The 21,000-nt window shown below is 36.9% G+C and overlaps 1 protein-coding gene and 1 long non-coding RNA gene across 7 annotated transcripts in view; one reads left to right on the forward strand and one right to left on the reverse strand.

Moving 5' to 3' along the window:
- Dlg2 (discs large MAGUK scaffold protein 2) overlaps window positions 1-21,000 on the reverse strand; it is a 1,919,116-nt gene that overhangs the window by 1,139,895 nt on the left and 758,221 nt on the right. Inside the window, exon 1 of one of the 6 annotated variants that reach the window (XM_040732051.1) lies at window positions 15,430-15,943. The exons of the other annotated variants lie outside the window; for them this stretch is intronic. Within the exon in view, the coding sequence (XP_040587985.1) occupies window positions 15,430-15,531 (102 nt within the window). The 5' untranslated portion in view covers window positions 15,532-15,943. Of the gene's footprint in view, window positions 1-15,429; window positions 15,944-21,000 lie in introns of those variants that run through there. 6 annotated transcript variants of the gene reach the window in all.
- The window catches only part of LOC121134226, a 33,279-nt gene continuing 28,221 nt past the window's right edge, over window positions 15,943-21,000 (forward strand). The window contains exon 1 of the long non-coding RNA XR_005871272.1: window positions 15,943-16,041. This is a non-coding gene — a long non-coding RNA (uncharacterized LOC121134226). The remainder of the gene's footprint in view (window positions 16,042-21,000) is intronic.

Raw genomic sequence — 21,000 nt, forward strand, 5'->3', positions numbered from 1 at the left:
TGCATCGTTTTGTGACTACATACCCAAACAAACCTAAGAGACTATATCACAAAGGTGCCAGGGTCCTGTGAGATTGTTACACTAGGAGTGGGTCTTAGAAAAAAAAGGCAAAGTTCTAAGAGTCCACCTGCAAATCATTCCAGTCTCCTAGTGAGAGTGAATAATATGTAGATTCTGAGGTTGTCACAGAGATTAAAGCTGGTATCAGTTTACAAAAAGCGAAACCAAAGCTTTTTGTAAACAAAAACAATCCCTTTGCATTGTTGAAAATCTATGAATTGCTTTAATGTATTTAGATCATCTCCTTAAATAGTCACCCATATGTCCACTCATCCCCTCACTAAGTACCAACTGAATTCTAGGTCTCAGTCTAAAACTAAAATTTCATTTATTGTTTACTTAATACATTATTGTTATTGGTAATTTCATGAAGTATAGTCCAAGAGAAATTAAATGTATCTAATAATATCCTAAAAATATCTAAAACTGAACTATGATGGACATCATTATGAGGAACAAGGAAGGGTATATGAGAAGGTTTGGAGAAATGTATATAAGAAATTATAAAATATTATTGTAATCTCAAGAAGCAAAAGACAAAAGCAGGATATTTTCTTCTTTGAATCAACTGGTTAATTTGAAATAAAATTACATAAACCCATTATTCTATAATCATAATAGAGTAGGTAGTGTGTTGAGTCAGCAAGTGAGTGCATATATGTTCAAGTGATATCCCAGACTCCTTTGACAATTATAATGTCTTAAGCCTTGTAACAATCCAGAATAATTTGAAAGAAAAAAATTCATGGCTGCATGAGAACAGAGAGAATCTACTGGCCAGTAAAGCCTTCTGCGGGTGATGACACAAAGTCATGCTTAAGGGTAAACATGGATAACATGTTTTCCTCTTTGGGAAAGTTCGTACCATTGTCAGGCATAGGACAAATGTAGAACAGGATAAATGTGTATTTGATAAATGAACTCATGATGTCCTTATTGGCAAGTGACATTTTTTTATTTTCAATAATTAAAAAACAATACAAGGTGTCAGAAGACAAATAGCAAAATGAATTTATAGAGACAAAGTTTGGAGACTTTGATTAGCCAGACAGTAGGCAAGAAAAGGACTTCATACTGTCACTTACTTGATAATAAACAAGCACATATCTGGCATGTGAACCATCTCAAAGATATTTTATAAATGGCATATCAAAACCCCTTTACAGAAAATATCACAATTTAACAGTTGAATTGAATGGAGTTTACTCTATTATGTGTATCAAGGACTTTAAAAAATACCATCAGCTTTGGGCACAACAACAGACCCTCAAGTTATTCCCTATTTTTGGAAAATTTGCTTCTCCAGACATGAAGTAAGAAAATAACCTTGAATTTTAAATAGAATTAAAAACCAACAAAAGCTGGATTTCTGCAAGTCTATTTAAGCCCACTTGTTTTCTCTTAAATTTCTAACTATTTAGTTACACCAGAACAGAATTTACCATTTTTCTTAACTGATTTATAGGAGATAGTTAAATAAAATGTCATTAATTAGATGACGACAATTAATTGTAAATTGAATTATAGCCTTTTTTGAGCAGATGCTTTCTTTAAAGATTTTTTAAAAACTAGATATATGCCAACATCAGATTTTTATTTAAAATTAGAGAGAATTGTGATGTGATAAAGCAAAATACCACATTTTGGGACTACTGTCTTTTATTTTGGTCAGAAAATTTAGGAATTTTCATGCTGGACCTGAAGAAATGGAGCCCCCAAAAGTGTATTTGGATTCAGAAACATATAAAACCAAGCTAAAACTAGCCATACATTTGTTGCTAGTAGAAAACTGATTTAACTTAGTATAAATATATATATGATTGTGTTCTGCCTCCTATGAGCACCAGCATACCTAAAATTTGAGCCATTTTTACAAGTAATACAGCTATTCATTGAAAGAGATATTGAATCTACATATCCCTGTAGGAGAAAGACGAGAGATTTGGGCACAAGCAGATTCTTGTGTCTCTTGGCTAGACACAACAAATATGAATGACTAATAAAGGAGAGATGCACAAAACTGGTTTGATTATAATAGGAAGTTACCAAACCGTTTTTGGATTTCTGAAGTGAGTTGTAATGAGTTGAGAAGGACTGGAGGAATATGGCCTAGTCATTACAGTTCTTGATAATGCAAGCATTAGGACCTGAGTTCAAATGTCTAACACCTGTGTAAATAGATGGGCACATATCTTGGATCCAAGTTCTGGGATGTAGAGACACAAGGGTCTCTGGAATCCACTGGCCAGTCAATATATCAAATCAAAGTGCATCACAGTGAGATGACCTATTTCAAAACAATAAAGTGAAAAGCAATACAGGAAGATACCTGGCATTGACATGCGTGTTCACATACAGATGTGTACATGCCTACATGAATATGTGTGCACACGCATGCATATATACAAGAAAATAAAAAATGGAAAAGAAAGGCAGCTATGCTTCCAGCTGCATTGACAATACATTCTCACGTGTGTCTATTCAAGAGACCCAACAGACATTGTATTTCTATGACAAGTGCTGTCTACAGAAGGTAGGGGAAATGAATACATAACCAGAATTCATTCTCTTTCTGTTTCTGTTCTCTGAAATATTCATGTGTCTTCATTACACGGTACAATTTTACTTGAAAGAAACATGTGTTATCACATCTGTTCTTAGAAGAGGTTTTTTGCTTTTCATGCATTCTCTGAGGGCCCTGCACCAGGCAATCTCTGTCCTTCCAGATTCAGACAGATAACACTCACTTGTTTGATCACATAAATGAGTGTTAAGGTGCAATCTGCAAGCAAGGGTTCCTCCCTCTGTCCTTGGCATTATCCCAGAAATATCTTGGCACAGTACTCTGTAAGAACAGTTAGATGTGAAGAAATGCTTAGTGTTTGACAAACAAGGAAAAGAGACTTAGCACCAGCTTAGAGCTGGGATCTATTTTTTCACCATCAGGGCCACCACTATACACTTTGTGACTTTGGCCTAGCCTAAAAATTATCAAATATATACATGTATGAAAATGTCACAATAAAACACATTGTTATGTATCATTAATACATGTTAAAAACTAAAACTGTGTACGGATAGAAAAGGGGCCTTTTAAAATATCTAATATATTGGGAGGCAGAGGCAGGAAGATCTCTGTGAGTTCGAGATCAGCATGATCTACCAAGAGAGTTCCAGTACAGGCTCCAAAACAATACAGAGAAACCTTGTCTCGAAAAACCAAAAAAAAATTTAATATAGCCCATAATTATTATTTATTTGTTATTATAAGCAACATTATGGAAAAATGCTCAAATATCTCCAGTGAAGAGAATTTTCAACTCAATATTATTTACTTTCTTTGTGTCAACTCCACTGAGAGCCGTAAGATAAATTGTTTCAAACTGATATCTCTACACGTAATGATAGTCATTATTTGAAAATATGAATAAGCCTGAGGTAGTGGTTCCTTTCTAATGAGTAAAAACAACCATTGCAAAGACATAAGTTTATGGAAACAGGCAACACTATGATCATCTCTATACGAGATCCACACAGAAATACAATTTACCACATTACTGGAAAAATAAAGACACGATTTGCATAGACCGAGTTTCCTAGTTCCTTGATGCTTTTTATTTTCTCATGAACTTTCCAGGATAAAAACTCAAACCTCCATGCTGCAGAAGAAGTCTGTACCCCCTTCAGTGAAAGCAGGCATCTGGTTTCTACAACGAGTGAGATCACAGCATCTCTACACACACTGCTGTAGATAAGAACCTGTCAGCATTTTCATTATAAAACCTTTTACTTCCCTCTAGCTTGAGAGACCAGCCATAGCAATTTACTGGAGAAACGTCTCCAGTAAAGGGCAATGTACAAGAATCAAGAATGAAGAGAAAACACTTCCACTTTACAGAGCTCAAGAAAAGTTTATGGAGAATGAAACAGCCTGCCAAATCCCTGGGTTTATTTCTTTGGGGTGGCCATTTGACCTTCAGAGTAAAGAAAACAAGTTTCACTGGTATTTTAAGCAAAAATCCCAAGCATCATATTTTTAGGAAATAAGTTATGTACTTGGATACCTTTGGGCAACAATAGCTCTGCTAACAAGAGGTGTAATAACACATGTTTTCTGAGTCAGTGTGGCCGTGAAGGTACTCTGAGGACTGGCAAGATTCTCTTGGACTCTGAGATAAAGGAATAGGGGAAAAATGCTGAACAAGAACTAACCAAGAAGAATAAAACAGAACATGCTACTAATAGGCTAAATAAAAGTGTTTAGTGACATCACAGAGAAGGCAGGTTCCCTAGAGATAATATTTGGTCCGGTTCTCAGGATGGGCTCTCATCGTCCCTGCTACTGACTCTGCTACTGAGTCTTACATGTAACAATAGAAAGGAATTTTTTTCTGGATGATCTTAATACTCAGCAAATGCAAATAAGATTAAAAAGGAAGGAACTTCATCTGAGTGACTGCGAGAAAGGAAATAGTATTTCTTTATTTAATAAATACCGCATAGGGGACACTGTATTTGTTGTCTTGTTTGGTGGGTATAATGAGGTACATATACATGCTTGTATCCACTGAACAGATAAGGGCACTGAAACTTAGGATGAAAGAGCTCCCCCAAGGTCATACTACTTATACTCCATTCATACCATTTTTAATACCACTCATGCTTTCTACCCCTGTTTGCACACTCAGGAGAACACTCAGGCTTCAAACTTGCTCAGAATATCTGCTCTTGGTACAGTCAGCAGGGGAGAATATAATATAACACACCTCTCCCATTTCTCCCTCTTTATCTAATAAATGGGCATAAATTCTAGTTGTGCCACTATTTTGTGATGTTACATTCTTTTGGCATTTCCCCGCCACACCCAGAAAAGGAAAGTAAGATGTTGGGACATAGTGATCTATGATAGATTTGAAACCCACACCAAACTGTTTTTCCTTGTAATGTAATCAAAGATGATTTAGATAGGCCAGATAAAGTTCAGTTACTTTCCAAAGACTTTCTATAAATCAATCAAAAGCTACCAGTGATTCTTGTGTCCCCTTATTGCTTATTGCTGGCAGAAGAGATCACCATCCTAGCAGAGGAACTGGACTTGCAGACCATTGTGAGCAACTATGTAGGTGCTAGGAATTGAACCTGGGTCCTCTGGAAGGGCAATCAGTGCTCTTAATCTCTGGGCCATCTCTCCAGCCCCCACCCTAGCAGAGGAAGAGATAAACTTTGAATATAAACTATTTTCAGAGTTTCATTTAATATGAGAGTATAAAGAAATAATATCAGAGGGGAAGATTAGTCTTCCACTGAAGGTACATGTTCAAAGGAAGGTGCTGGTTAATTCATTTCAAGGTTTTAGAAACCAGGTTTGTAAATGGTGGTTATATAACAAGAGTTAGTTCAACTCTTGCTAATCTTTTGTTTGTTTGTTTTTGGTCTTAGTTTTTGTTTTGTTTTGTTTTACATGCCTCTTTCTTAGCCCTAAGGCAATGGTCCTAAGACAAGGACCATGCATTATTGTAATTGCTTGATTACTCTAAGATGCCTATTACAAAGCTAAACATAGCAGATGTACAAGGGACAATTAGAAACAAATCGTTGGACACGTGTCTTCACATTCTTCCAAGTGGAAAATGCTTAAAAAAATAAGTAGCTAAAGATATGGATCCATGGGGGGAAAGTATGTGGTCTCTACTATTAACTAGCAAATTAAATGGCACATTAATGGGCCATATTACTTGAGACCTTGTGAAGGTGGCATCACTAGCTAAGGTTCCATTACTGATTACATCAGATTTAAGACACCAATACCATTAATCCCAGGCTTTTACGTCAGGGACAATGAAGCAGACTAACATTTCAGGAACTTTTACTACTTTTTGTGTTGTCAATTATCAAATGAAATTTTGTAACCTACATCAGAATACTGGACAAAGAGTTTACAAAAGTAATGCAATGAAAACATCTTCACAATAGCATTTTATATTAATAAACATGCTAACAAATGATGATGCTTAAATGATATTTTGTTATTTATAGTTTTCAGAAGTTATTGTTTGGCATACTTTTATTATCTGTTTAAATTATTTAAATTTTATCAAAAATGCCATTCTGTATCTATACAATATTCTATATCTATACAATGGACTATACATTTTTATGTCAGACAAGAACATCCATACATGTAAAATGTCAATAATGCAGCTTTGATTTGTAGCTAATGTGTGATTTATATCAAAGTAAAAACATCCATGATGTTAAGAGTTAACTTTCATTGCAACAATTTCCTTATGATGTGGATATTCCATTGTATTTATAATCTATTAACCTCTCTGCAGACAAGAATAAATTATTGATGATGCTACGTCCAGATATTTCTTGCCATCTGGCTGTCATAAGCTAGTGTTCCATCTGAATCTATTCACTTAGCTATCTTGCTGTGTGTATGTGTTTAAGAATGAGCATATATGCAATTACATATATATCAAAGGCTTTAGAATCAGGAGAGAATACAGTATAAACTCCAATCTAAAAACATGCAGCCTTAAGCCCAAGAAAAGCTAATGTTTCACTCCAGAAAAGACCAACAGTCAAAGCAGTTAGCCAGGAAAATACCCTTTCTGTTCTATTCAGGTCCAGCATTAGGGAAAGTAAAGCACTTTATATTTACACAGTTTACCAAATCAAAGTTTAGCCTCTTCTAGAAATGTCTGGTATATATACACGAGATAGTATCTGACTAAATATCTGGTTATTTCATGGCCAATCAAGTTACCACATACAATCAACCTCTACACAAGGGAACCACAACAAGGGGGCTATCCTGTTCTTCAGTCAACATGGTCTCTAGAAACTAAGATAATACAATGTAATATCAAAGGTGAACTCATTGAGATGGTGATGCTAACAAAATTTATACTATTTTCCACTTCTATTCAGTGAGCATTTATTACCATACTTATTACTACTCACTCATCTGTTTTATAAACATCTATTGACTGACTTATAAAATATGCACAGTTCATTTTACTGCCTCTTTTTGTTGCTATTTTAATAAAATGAAAATAATACATAACCCACAGGAAATAGAATTAACAACCGGATAGCATAATTGAGGTGTGAGTCGTTATTAGTTGCTAGAGATAGTTCATAGGAGACTAGGAGTAATTTAGTTCAGAAAATAACAAGTAATTTTACCTTCAGGGCTTCAGAACATTACCTAAAAGTCCCTAAGTAAGTATGAGGCAAAGGCTTCATGAAAGACCTGCTTTCTCAGTATCGAGAATTCTCGCTCAACATTACTTTTCTGTAAGTGTTTTAATGGCAGAGTAATCATCTACATCCTTACTTATTTAATCTTTGGGGATTTCTTCTGAAACTTAACATGTATGTATCATCAAATGTTTAAAGACCTTGAACCAGCATGAGTAGTGTCACAGGAGACACCGCCCAAGCACTGTGCTTGCGGCACCCTCACCACCTGCTTCAGCCCTTAGCTCATTTTTCACTTTCCTTTTCTAGGTCAGGTTCAACCTAGGATTTTGGAGGTATGATTTACAAAGACTGCTAGTTTTCCCATACTGTAGTATTAAAACACTTCAATGATATACTGGTAAATTCAGATACGTCTCTTTACAGATATAAATTTCAGTGCACCTGACTGAAATATTTTGTAGATTATCTGCACCTTTTCTAACAGTCAGCAGAGTGGCTTTAATAAAAATAGAAGACAAATATATTGAATATTTATCACATACCTGACAATGTGCTAAATGCTTTCATTGTGACATCTCACATAACCCTATAACAGCCAGAAGGGTGCTATTTTCCCTGCTTCTTGGTGATGAAATGTGTCACTTTTTTTCATTTCCTCACCTGGAGTCCCAGAACAGTTAGGAGTCATGACATAGAAAGAATAACACCAAGTTAGAAATGGGGAGACCTGGTTATAGTTATGATTCTGACATACTGTGTGACCTTGAGTAGGGCACCTCCTGTCTACATGATTTAGTAACCTCATGTGGAAAATGAGAACATGAGTAGTATGAAAAATGATTTGTTGAATTAGACCCCTCTCAAAAGAAATAGGTTTATCTACTTCTTATACAATAAGGTTGAGTCCTCTGGAGAGTGTGCCTTGAATTCAAATTTACTCATGTTCCCAGAAAAGCAGAAATTTATTTACAGTTTAAATATACTTGTAGAAAAGAATTTGCCATCTGAAAGACTACTGTAGCTATTCTGGACATGAAAAAGTTTCTAGATCTAAAGTAATTACACGAAAATTTTAGCTCTGCTACCCAGGAGTCATGTGACTTTCTAGATATGTTTTAAACCATGAAACAGGAAAGTCAAGATTGTAAAGACTAACTGAGGTGACATTTTAAAGTGTTGAGCACCATGTCTAGAACATGGCAGAGTCTCTCTCTCTGTGGGGGGTGTGGGTGTGTGTGTGTATTGGAACAAAAATGAATTACCTGGATATCGTAAGTATCTGTCTCTTTAATGTACTCATTTTGAATAGTTGGATGTTTTTCAATATTAGGTATTTTTAAGTTGAGATACACCAATATAATCAAGTTGCTCACATTAATTTAAAGTCTCACAAAGTTTTAATCCTAATTTTATGAGAATAAAATAAATTGTCTCTTATTTATAAATCTACAAACTTGGAGGAAATATTAAACCTGGAGAGAGTTGCAAATACAAAGCAATTTGTGGTGGTACAAATTCTTACAGTCACCCTCAAACAAGTATAGCAATAGCTATCTTGAAGCTTCATGTCTTTCCTTATTCTGTCTAAAAGAAATGATTTCAAATATAAAAAGACATATTTCCTGGAATGGATGTTTTATTTTTGGTAGTAGCAAATGTTAGAGGGTCTAAATAGCTAAATATAAGTGTGCCTAGCTTATACAGATATTAAAATATGTCCAGAAAGCATAATGTCAATTTAAAACGTCCAAATCTAAGTCCTACTGAATTACACATATACTTCTTAGATTGACTCTCACTGTGTAGTCTAGGCTGACCTCATAATGTATCCCATGTTTACCTCAAAATTATAGTCCTCTTGCCTCATCTTCCTGAGTCCTTGGAGTACAGATGTGCACATACATTTAGAAATAAGGTACACACAGACCACTCATTGTACAAAAACAGTACTGAGAAATTGGGGAAACACACTAAAATTATTAACAATTTTATCTCTACACTATTGGAATCCTAAATTCTATCTAAAATTTCTTCTCATTTTCTATTTCTGCTTCATCCAATTTATTTCAATTAACACAGATTAATATAAAAACATAGAAAATGCCAAAATATCTGAACTTTGCAGTATTCAAACTATTCAAACTACTCAGATAAAAAATTAACCTTCCAGCCCGGCGTTGGTGGTGCACACCTTTAATCCAAGCACTCGGGAGGCAGAGGCAGGCGGGTCTCCGTGAGTTCGAGGCCAGCCTGGTCTACAGAGCAAGTTCCAGGACAGTCTCCAAAACAATACAGAGAAACCCCGTCTTGAAAAACCAAAATAAATAAATAAATAACCTTCCAATAACAAAAATATGCATACAGATATGACAGTTTAGAATGCCCTGGGGGAAATCATTTATTTATAAACAATCATGACTTGATTTAAATTAATAAGCAAGAGAAAACAAGCCCACTTCTAGGGAGCAAAATGAGCTGGAACATAAGGTCTAGTCTGGGAGCCACAAAGAAAAGCCTGGCTTGCTGAGGAACTGTCCCCCAGGGAAGTGCTGACCCATCCTTCTGAACACACTTGGGTGTGTTTAAGAGCATCCTCTTGAAGCTGGGAATTTATAGCCCACTTCTTCCTCTTTCTCCTCACCCTTCATTTCCCCCACCATCATCCTGCTCTGTTTTGCTTCATTCCCTGTTTATTTGTGCTTCCCTGATCACTATGGTAACTGGAATAATAACAATTGTAAAACACCCAAGGTAGTACTTTAGGTGGTCAACCCAGTTAAATCCTTTCTCTCCTCTCCATTCCTTAGTTCATTAGAGCATGGCCATCTCCCTTTCCTTTAAATTTCTTCTTTTCCTTCTTTCTCCATCTCAACATGCTCTGTATATTCTCTTCTTCCCTTTGGGAGAATCACAATATAGAAGAAATGAAAGATGTTCTCCATCACATAAAGCTTATAAGTTCTTTGAGATACAGTTTATAAAATGTCTGAAAATTTATTGTTAAAAGGATGAGCAGATTGGCAAAGAATGGGCTGGCAAAGACAGCAGACACAGCTGATATGAACAGGGGGAGCTCTGGACCCCAGACCAACACCTGGGAGGCCAGCATGGGACTGATCCTGACCCCCTAAGTGTGAGAGTCAGTGAGGAGGCCTGGGCAACCTATGAGGCCCTGGGTAGTAGATCAGTGTTTATCCCTGGCATATAAACAAACTTCGTGTTTTCATAACACAAAGAGGAATGCTCTCTCAGCCTGGACTCTTAGGGGAGTGCCTGGACCCTGCCCTGAGTGAAATGACAGACTCTAGATATCACCTATGTGGAAGGAAGTGGGAATAGGGTGGGAGGCTAGGGGGAATGGTGGGGGAGTGCGGGAAGAGGGGAGGGAGAGGCAACTGGGATTAACATGTGAAGCAAGCTATTTAAAATTAAAATAATAAAATAATTTTAATGGAAAAAAGGATGGTCTATATGGTTTTGAAACATTTTCTCTATCTTAATACATCAAAGATGACATTAAAGGTAAATGGTTCAACCCAAGGGTTTAATGTCATGACTTAATGATTTGAGTTGTGTTAATAGCAAATGGATATTGGAGGGAAGGTTTACATGCTTTAAAACTTGAACTGTACATTTTTATTAAATATATTTATGAGGTGCAATATATTTGGTTAAACAAACTTACTATGATAAACTTATTAAAATATCTATCATCTTACAGTGGTGGGTACATTTGTGTGTCATAACACTGAAAGGTATAACTTGGTGCCAAAGGTAGCAGAATTAAGATGATTTCAAGTTCAAAGACAGCCTTACTACATAGCAACTTCAAGTCTAGCCTGTGATACATAGTACATCAAGTTTTAAAACATAAAATAAGATAATAAAACTCAAATGATAATTTTAAAATATCATTTATACACATATTTGTATGTATATCACAAATTTATTATCCATTTACTTGGTTTATTTTGTTACTGCATCTTGGATCTTCTGGATAATGCATAGGAAATGTGAGAATTGAACTATTTGAAGATGCTCTGATTTCATTTTCTTTGGTGATATAGGGGGACTGCTATGTCAAATTGTAGTTCTATTTTTAGTATATTAAGAAACTTCATATTGTATTACAAAATGTGTATACAATTTAACATCCCTTCCTTTAATGTATGTGTACTAGAAGGACCATTTTTTCACATTCTCACCAACATTTGTAATTTCTTGTCTTTTTAATAGTAAATGTCTTAACTACTATGAGGTAATATTTCACTGTAGCTTTTATCTGCTCTTTCCTAATGGGAAATTATGTTGAAGACATTTCAATACATCATCTTTGGAAATTTTTCAATGCGGTCCATCCAGATTTGTCAGCTATTTTTAGAATGAGTCATATTTCAATTATACCTTTTAACTTCATAAAGTGCAGTAAACAGGAAGCAACTGGTTTAAGAATAATCTTAGAATATTAGGAAAGATATAAAATAGTCTGTGTTTACTATGTCACTTTGCTTTTGAAATTGTTTAGACTAAAAGAAGAGAATGAAAGGAGAGGGTCAAGGGTGCTTAACACTCTTTCAATACATATGCAGACAAGATAAAGGAGAGGAAACTATACAGGCTGGTCCTCAGAATTATATTCATCATTGGCATCTTTGCAGATGGAAAAGCAGAGTAAAGTGAAGGATAAAGTGGAAGTCTATTTTATGATAACACATGAACTTTTACAAGAGAAATGAACATTCTAGAAATCTTTCTTTTTCATACAAGTCCATTCCCATAAACACTGCTGTATGATGATAGCAATGGATTTAGAAGAGAAAATTGATCTAATGGAAAACACTTAGGCAAAGGGTAATCTAGTTTCTCTCATGAGGCTAAAGACACATTATTGTGGAAATTCTGGAATTTAGGAGATGGATTGAAATGACTTCTTTCAGTAGGCTTGGGTTTCCTCTTACGGTATCATTCTTGTATTTCAATGTGTAATGTCTATCACAGTACCTAAAACAGAGCCTAGTATAGTCATAAGTTATAGTTACCAATACCAAATGATAGCCAGTATGCAGAAAGGAGGGCTCTAGAGAGAGCAGACAAAATAAAACATTTTGGGGATCCTATTTTGATGATCAAATTACTCAGCATACTTCAAAGCATTACATGTCAGTAAGATATTAAGAACACTTTGTATATTATTTTTAAGGTAAAAATCTGATTTAAATTAATAGGATTTTAGGCTTTGCCATGTTAAGTATCTTCCAGGAAAGAAAATAAGTATGCATCCTAATCTTATTTTCACAGACCCTAGAAAATATGGAGATGAAGACAAGTGTCTGGAAACTCATAATTAGCATATATTTAAATTCCCCTTTCACTGCTTAAAAATACAGCTGGAATAGTGTTTATGTATTTTTCTTAATTCAATATTGTGAGTAAGATAGTTATATGCTATACAATTTATCTTTGAAACCAGAGAGAATGTGAGTTGGGGTTTTTTCATGCTGTGTATTTGATAACTGGATGAAATAATGTCAGGATATTATTAATTTTTATCACTTCATCTTGTGAGTATTCTACCAACACATAAGGTGTTCCTACATATGAACAATTAGCCTAGAGTAGTATTACTGGGGGAAACAATGTTTCAGCTCATAACTAATAAAGATATGAAAAGAACAACTAGACAGTGAAAATGTTTCCTCATGGAAGGTGTGAGCATTGCTCTTTGGGAAGCTGGTAAAAGAGCTACAGCCATGGGAAAGCACCAGTCCCATGATGAATACATGCACATTAAGTACCAAGTGCACCTTACTTAGTTTTCTTCTGCATTAATAATACTGGAATATGTAAACCTGTACTTGTCACTTGGGTCATTTTATCTGAGAAAACTGAGTTGAGAAATCATATACATATTACAAGTGAAATCTACATGTGAACCCCCATTGTTTGCTTTTCACATTGCATTGTATCATTATCTGTTAGATAATGTTGAAGAACTTCACTGTGAAAGGCAAGCGTATAAAGTACTAATGATCTTTCTGTATTTAAGACTCCAAGATGGAAGTCATACATTTGCCAGTACATAATTAATTAGCTTAGAAGTATAGTTTGACTACATTATTATAATATATAGGACTATTGAGCAGTATCATATTCAAATAACTGGCAATATAGAATAGGATAGACTCTCTCAAACTGTAGTTTGTTTTCATAGAGTTAATTTATTTTCAAAGGACAAAGTCAACTTGATTTGGATGTTTTACTCTATTAAACATGAATAGAGTCAAAGTGAACTTGTTAAACAAGAACACCAAAAGAAACAGGAGCAAAAAGAAGTTAAATTAATGCAATTGTCCATCCTCTTTAAAGGGGTAATCATAATTAAATGAATTTCTTCCAATATGGCTTGAAAATTAGGGAAAATATAACAGCATAAAAGAAGTTTCTTTAAACATGAGCTAGGCTACTAGGGTGTATAGTTAACAGTCCTCATACCAATAGTTTATCATATTTGATATTTTAGCTTGTGCTTATTTTCCCTCAACAAGAATTTCCTATTTCTTTGTTAATAAGCATTTAGCACTGCAGATCAAGTCTCATAAGTTTGTAATAATAGATTTTAAACAGTACCCAATGCTAAGATGTTGGTATATGTACAGTTAGCAGAGAGATGGGAGAGGAACACACAAAGTGGTGATAAGTTGTGTGGAAGGGGGGCAAACTAGTTAGGGTGCTATTCTCTCACACATCTTACCAGAGATAAACACACAAACCTTCAAGGACCTAAAACTTATTTGAAGTTTTTTAAAAAGATTCACATCACAATTAAATTCTGATCCTTAATTTGTTATATACGCCAAAAAAACACAATAATAATTGGCATTCACTTCACTCTTAAAGACTTTCTTACAGGATAATATCTGAGAACACTGGGAGTTTGGAGGTCTCAGAGTACCCCCCTCACCCACATTTTCCATTTCACTCAAAAAGAAAGGAAGAAAAACTTGAAGTTCCAAGAAAAGGCTAGAGTTTCTAGCCACCCAGTGCAAAGCAGTTAACTCTTAATTTTTATTTTATACCTGCCTCCTGTGATCATTATGCATGCAGTGGGATGTGTATGTTTCACTAACTTTACTGCATTTAGCAACTGTCCCATTTGGTCTCTGTTGATGTCTTTCAGAACAGTGGAAATCACGTGGTGTTTTGCATTCACTTACAAGTGTGCACTTTCACTTACTTCGGATAAAGTAACACCCCCCCATTCTCACACCCACATTCCTTTAGATAATCTTCATAGCAACCACAAGAAGTGATTTCTAGAAAAAAACTGAATAAACGCACCAAGTTGTCGCTGTGAGTAAAAAGCTCATGGCCCTGGAGAGCAAAGAACAGGTATTGAGTACCTCTCAGGGGCAACAACTTTGCAAACAGCGAGTTCAGGTAGTGTCCACAACAGCCAGCAAGAAAGGAGTCCTGGGCAGTAACCTGCTTCAAAACCTAGAAACCCTTATTTCCTTCTGACACTCAGCATCCTTGCAAAACTCTGGGATAGGGTGGTTATTTGCTGCAAACTTCACCAAGTGTCATCCTTTCTTAAGCATTTGGCTCACTGATTTCAAAGGGATTGTATAAAAGCAAAGACAATCTTGCCATTGAGGACTGCATGAACATATATATCTCTAGAATTTCTGTATAAAATAGCCAAAAGCCCTTCGCCTTTGGAAACACTCACTGCAAACCAAGAGGCTCTGTTTTATCTGGAGAACTTCTAGAGTCCCAGCTACTCTAGCCCGTGGCCCTGCTCCAGGGAATGGGGGTCAGTTTAAGGCTTTCAGTAGCATCCAGACCAGCGCCCAGGAGCTAGTCACTAGCTAAAAGCAGGAAGAAATCCCAAGCACCGAGGCATCTAAGACGCCCTCTTTTCAAGAGCACTTGCAGCTTCTGTGTGCTCCATGCAGGGTCCTGTCACCACCTAGCTATCATGCCAACACGAAAAATCATTGGGCTCTCCTGGCTCCAATCCCCAGCCGGCTCTGAGAGTGGACAGAACAGTTCGGTCCGTCACCCAACAGGCAGACACATAAACAAACAAAAGAAATGGTTTGCTCTCCCCAGGGAGGCCAGCATGCATTGAAAGAAGACACAAACCGCTCATCCTACCTTGCATCCAAACATCAACGACAAAGTGTTGTTGGTGCAAGCAACTTTGCAGTGGCAAATCATTGGTGTAAAACAGTCAGGGTCCTTAAGAACAGGGGACATTCCTTTCGGCTGCGGCAGTGGCAGCTCGCTGGGGGACCCGAACTCGGTGTTCACCCAGCCTTCGGAGCAGAGCGACAGCCTAGACAGCCTAGACTGAGCAGCAGCTGTGATCGCTGCCCCCCGCGCCTGGTGCAGCCATCCCCAGGCTATGTGCAAGCACCGCTACCCGCAAGTACAGCGCGTATCGGGGTCTGTCTTCCCGGGGGAACGAGGAGTAAGGGGGAAGGGGCAAAGAGCAAAGAAGGGTTCCCCACTATACGGAATTGAAGGAGGTAAAATAAATATATGTATATATAAATAAATAAATCAAAATAAAAGAAAGCAAGGCGCTTTGAGGAGGGTTCAAAGGAGGTGGGGCAATATTAGCATGTAAAAGGATGTGCCCGCCTACTCGCCCCAGTCACACTAGATTGCCAAGCAAGCTGAAGGGGGCTGAGATTATTCCCTCTGAAGGAAATTTTTAAAAGAAGAAAGAAAGAAACAAAATGCCACAATGCAGTTCTCAATTTGGTAAGAAGCCAGTGGCTGGCTGCTGCAATCCGGAGTCACCGTGGGGAGCGCTGGCCCGGAGAGGTGGGAGGGAGGGGCGGGGAAAAGTAGGAGCGGTGCACGCTGCTCCTCAGCCTGGTGGCACGCCGGGAGCCACCAAGAAGTCCCTGACTTAGGCAGGACGGCCATCCTCGTGGGATGTGACCCCGAGACTACACGGGTCCCCATTACTGCTGCTGCTTTAGGGTGGACAATCTCAGAGGCTGAGTTCCTCGGAAGAGGACAGCGCCCAGCAGTGGAGGGACAATCTTCCCCACCCCCATAGAAGAGCTAGTAGGAGACGGGGGAGGGGACAGTGGCCGGCAAAGAGATATGGTGTAGGGTTAGGTTCCAAATGATTTTGTTAGTTAATGCCTTCTGGGTCAGCGAATCCACTCGCTCACTGGGTTGTAAAAGAGACCTCAGAACCAAGCCTTATCTGACAACATTTGTCTCAAAATCAAAAGGGAAGGACATTCTACCCTCCCCCCAACCTCGGCGGTTTAGAGGCTCCCAGAAGCCACAGAAGTATCTGTGCTGTTCTAGAAGTATGAATGGGAAGACCAATATAATCTTTATTGTTTGGGATGGTTTTGTTTTTATAACTGAGTCTGTGAAAACTGCAAAAAGATTTTTGAGTTAGCAAGCAGCTTATCCAGCTGCAAAACAGTTTTAGTGACGATTTTTAGAAAGTGATAAAAAGTGTAAGGGGCAGGAAGTGAGTAAATGTAGAACTGTCAGAGTGCCACCTGGGTTCCTGGCATCATTCCTCCCAGATGGTCGATGGAAAGAGCAAAAAGACATCAGAGTTTGGAGTAAGAGTGCTCTGGGGCTGTGTGTGGTGATCCCTAAGTCACTTGCAAGGTCTGGGCACCTTGTCTCTGTGTTGCTATGCACCATGGCACCTAGAGGGATGGGGGGGAGGGGCGCATAAGGTGAACAGCTGGCCATCTTTGAGTGGGCTAAGCCTAAGAACAGGGCAGCCGCTCTGCTCTGGTCTTGCAGACCTTATGTTGGGCCATAGGGATCAGTCTCTTTGTCCTGTCATAAAGACAGAAAGGCAAGAAAGGCAGACTCAAAGAAAACTGATAAGAGATAAAACCCGGCTTCAATCATGACCTCAGGAACCTCTGCAGCTTTACAATGTTACAGCAAGAACAAAAGAAAAGAAAAACTAGAAGTTCTTAGGCCAAATGCAGTATTTTAAAAGCTGTTGCTTACCACCCCTTGTTTAAACTAACACATGTTCCTCTCTGAATTTAGTGTACATTAAAGCCCATATAATTCTTTGGATATTAGCAAAAAAATCCTATTTTTCCCACCTGACATTACATTCTCATTCCTTAGGCAAGGAAGTTGTCAAGAAAGACACATTTGTTATCACTCCCCAACTCCAGTAAGGGGAACCTGAGTTCTGCCTAAAAAAAAAATCCAGAATGTTTTCAAACTCTGTATGGAATCCAGTATGAACAAAAATCCCCAGGGGTTTACCAGGAGTTAAACCTGGTTCTAACTGAAGAGGGCAGCCATGGCTTACTTAGGCTTTTTTATTCATACGCATGAGGAGTGGGGCTGCTGAAAAGTGTGGCATTGTCACTCTTAAATATACTAAGGCATATTTTAGGAAATCACTGGCATGAGTTGTTTTGCATAGTCTTAAGGCTGTGTTAGCAGAAGAGGTATGTACTTTAGCCTTCTCCCCTTTGTTGCCATAAACTATGTGAGTATGCTAATGCTCTCACCTACAGAGTATCTGTAATTGCGGGTGTATTTTCCAAGGGACAATAGATTCTAAAAATGTTGTACAACATATCCCCCTTCTTCATTAGCCTATAATCTGGATTTTAAACACCCCAAATGTATTGTCTGCTCTATATTGTGATGATCCAATAATATCTAACACAGTCTTTCCCTGATGAATTTGCCAAGTTAAGACTGACCTCCTATTCTAGGGCAGCATTAAGAGCTGTTACACTCAAGTTATTTCCCATTTTATAGTGTATGCTGGTTCATATTGATAGGCCAAATGATAAAATACAAAGTAAAAAAATGTGTATCTCACTTCTCCGATCTTTTACACTTTCATCAATAACAATTCATTTTTCTACATACTTCTCTCAATAAACACATATGCATTTCTGTTTATTTGTGATATGTTTAGAGACACTTGATGAATGCTTTCCCTTAGTTCCTGTCTCTTAATAATAGTTCTAGAGTAAATTGAAGGGTTTAGAGAATGTGGGGGCTTGTGTCCATGACAGTGCACTGCACAGTTAGAGTCATTAGCCACTATGGCTACAAAACTGAGGCACTGTCACCTTAAGATATGTACACACTATATATATTTTGGTCTGAAAAGTACTAATTTGGAAATATTCTGCATAAGGGTGTATGCAATATTTTAGGAGGAAATATTTCTAAGGAATGGCAGGATGTGATGTGTTCATTATAATATCAAAATAGCTACTACCCTTATTTGAACATTTCAATGATTAGTAACATTTACACTTCTTCCAGATAACTACTGCTTTCACAGAAAGTAGATTACAAATACATTTTAGTAAATATGTTACCTAACATTTCCCTCATGTTAATTCCTATTCATAAAAATAATATTCAATAGATGTGAGCAGGGTCAAATACATTTAATGTTTTATTATTATTGTTTCTAATGAGAGATGGGATAAATTATGAGTCATTAATTACAGTTACTTTCCTTTCTGGTCATTGCTGATTTTCATAGCTATTTCATTTTATGTGCATAGATGTTTGTTGGTGTGCTATACCTAATAACCTAAGGAGTATAGAAGAGGAATGGGAATGGGTATTATAGGGAGTTGTAAGTGGCTTTATGGGTGGTAGGAATTGACTTCTGTGCCTCCAGAAGATCAATGCTCAAAATCTCTGAACCATCTCTTCAGACCCCAAAATATAAAGAAACTTTAAGAATATATTTCTTTGCATTCACTTGTTCTCAGCAAATACACATTTTTATGGTGTACTTTTTAGGAACTAATGTAGTGCTTATTCTGTGCTCTATTCTGAATTCAACAGTATGTTGGAGCCAGATCCTGCTCAATACACTATGTGACCTCCTAATTCCCCATGAGTGACAACATTCCCAGTAGTTTGGGATCAATTTAAAGGAAAATTTCTACCCCATACTCCGGCAAATCCAACAAATGTGGACTTCTTTCTTTAGACAAACGTACATCAATAGAGCACTGCCCTCAATACTGCCTGCTCATTAGCCTAGTTTATCATTACAATCACTCAATCATACCATAGGAGAAATCTGTATCATAGAAATAGCTTTCCAAACCAAAACTGGTATACTAATCAGCTAATAAAACAAGTTATCAAAAATTTTTAATGGCTTTCAATCACACATATTCATCTCTCATGCTAAATGTCCTTAAGAGCCTACCTCTTACTGTAGTCCATGGTGCTCCACTCAAAGAAGAGAAGCCTACATTAAGGGCTTGGTGCTCTTCTCATGCAAAAATGAAAAACCCTAGATATGGAGTCATTCCTAAAACTTTACTTCAGACAACAACAACAACAATAATATCATCCTACTTACAAAATAATCAGTCAAATAACATCACAGCTAACCTCATCCTACTGAGTGGATAAAGACAGTTTCTGGTGGAGAGATGGAGGAGAACAGTTGAGGAAAGTACCACAGTAGCCTACAGTTCAGTCAGATAATAGAAATAGGATTTGAGGTCAAGTATTGTGACTTAAGGACCCATTCTGCTTGACACTCACCTGCTAAGATTGTGCAAATTTCCATTCATTTTACATAATACAGACTGTTACATCAAGGACTCCTTCCCAGCAATCCCCATGAAGAAAGTATTGCAGAGTTTATGGCAATACCACAGTGAATGAACATGCCTGATCTTGCCAGAAAACATAAGAGATTCAAAAAGCAAGCTGAAGAGCCAATCAGACACACTAAAATTTGCCAATTACTGTGGGGTTGCAGTGTTTGATTCCCTTTCCTTCTCTTCTATACTATGCATAGAAGTGCACTTACTGCATTTAAATCTTTAGTAGAAATGTTTTCATAAAATTAATAAAGCAAGAAATGTAAACAACATATCTTTTGTCATGGACTTTCATGAAATACGTAATGCAGCTCATTGTTATCAAAGAGATTACAAATTAATTAAATAAATTTGGTTAGAAATCAGAACAGTAGGAAAGTATGCATCTGTGTTAAAAATTACATTTAAAGTCAAAACAAATACTTGATCAATATAGTTAAATTCCCCCAAGGACCATTTTCTGTTCTGCAACATGATAATAATATTACATGGTCTCTAGAAAGTTTAAATGAAAATATGCATTAGCAAATATCTTCCACGCTTACCTGGTTTTGCTACACATTACATAAGTTCTGTTGACTTTCTGATGTATTTCTTTCAATACGTTAACAGAAAGAAATAAGCCTACTACACTTACCAAGTAATTCCAAATCCCCAAAGTCTCTTTTTAGACCCATTCTCTGTACTTGCATTTCTCTCTTGCCAATGAACACACAATCTCAATTAGGATCTTGTCAGGTCTTACACTAACTCTGATATCCTCCATGCTGGCTTTATGTCACTGAGCTAGCTCTTAGTGTTCTCTCTGATTTAGGAATCTATTGCTACTTCTCTGGCTCCCAGTGTAGATGCCTCTGGACCAGTCACAATTAATGAGTTGTTGTCTTTTTCTTGTGTTTCCTATAAAACATTTGCTTAACCTTTCCTCAAGTTGTCTTGCTATAGGATGGATTTTTAGTTAAAGGAAAAATAATACTCATTCATTTAGGAACATGACAGTCATTCTACAATTTCTAACTGGGCTCCAGGAAAACTGGTGTAGATTTTTGTTTCCTCATCTATCCTTTTCTCGTTTAATTTCTGTTGCTATGATAAAAATACATCAAAA

This window comes from Mesocricetus auratus, unplaced genomic scaffold (assembly GCF_017639785.1).
Source record: "Mesocricetus auratus isolate SY011 unplaced genomic scaffold, BCM_Maur_2.0 Super-Scaffold_4256, whole genome shotgun sequence".
NCBI classification, from domain to species: Eukaryota; Metazoa; Chordata; class Mammalia; order Rodentia; family Cricetidae; genus Mesocricetus; species Mesocricetus auratus.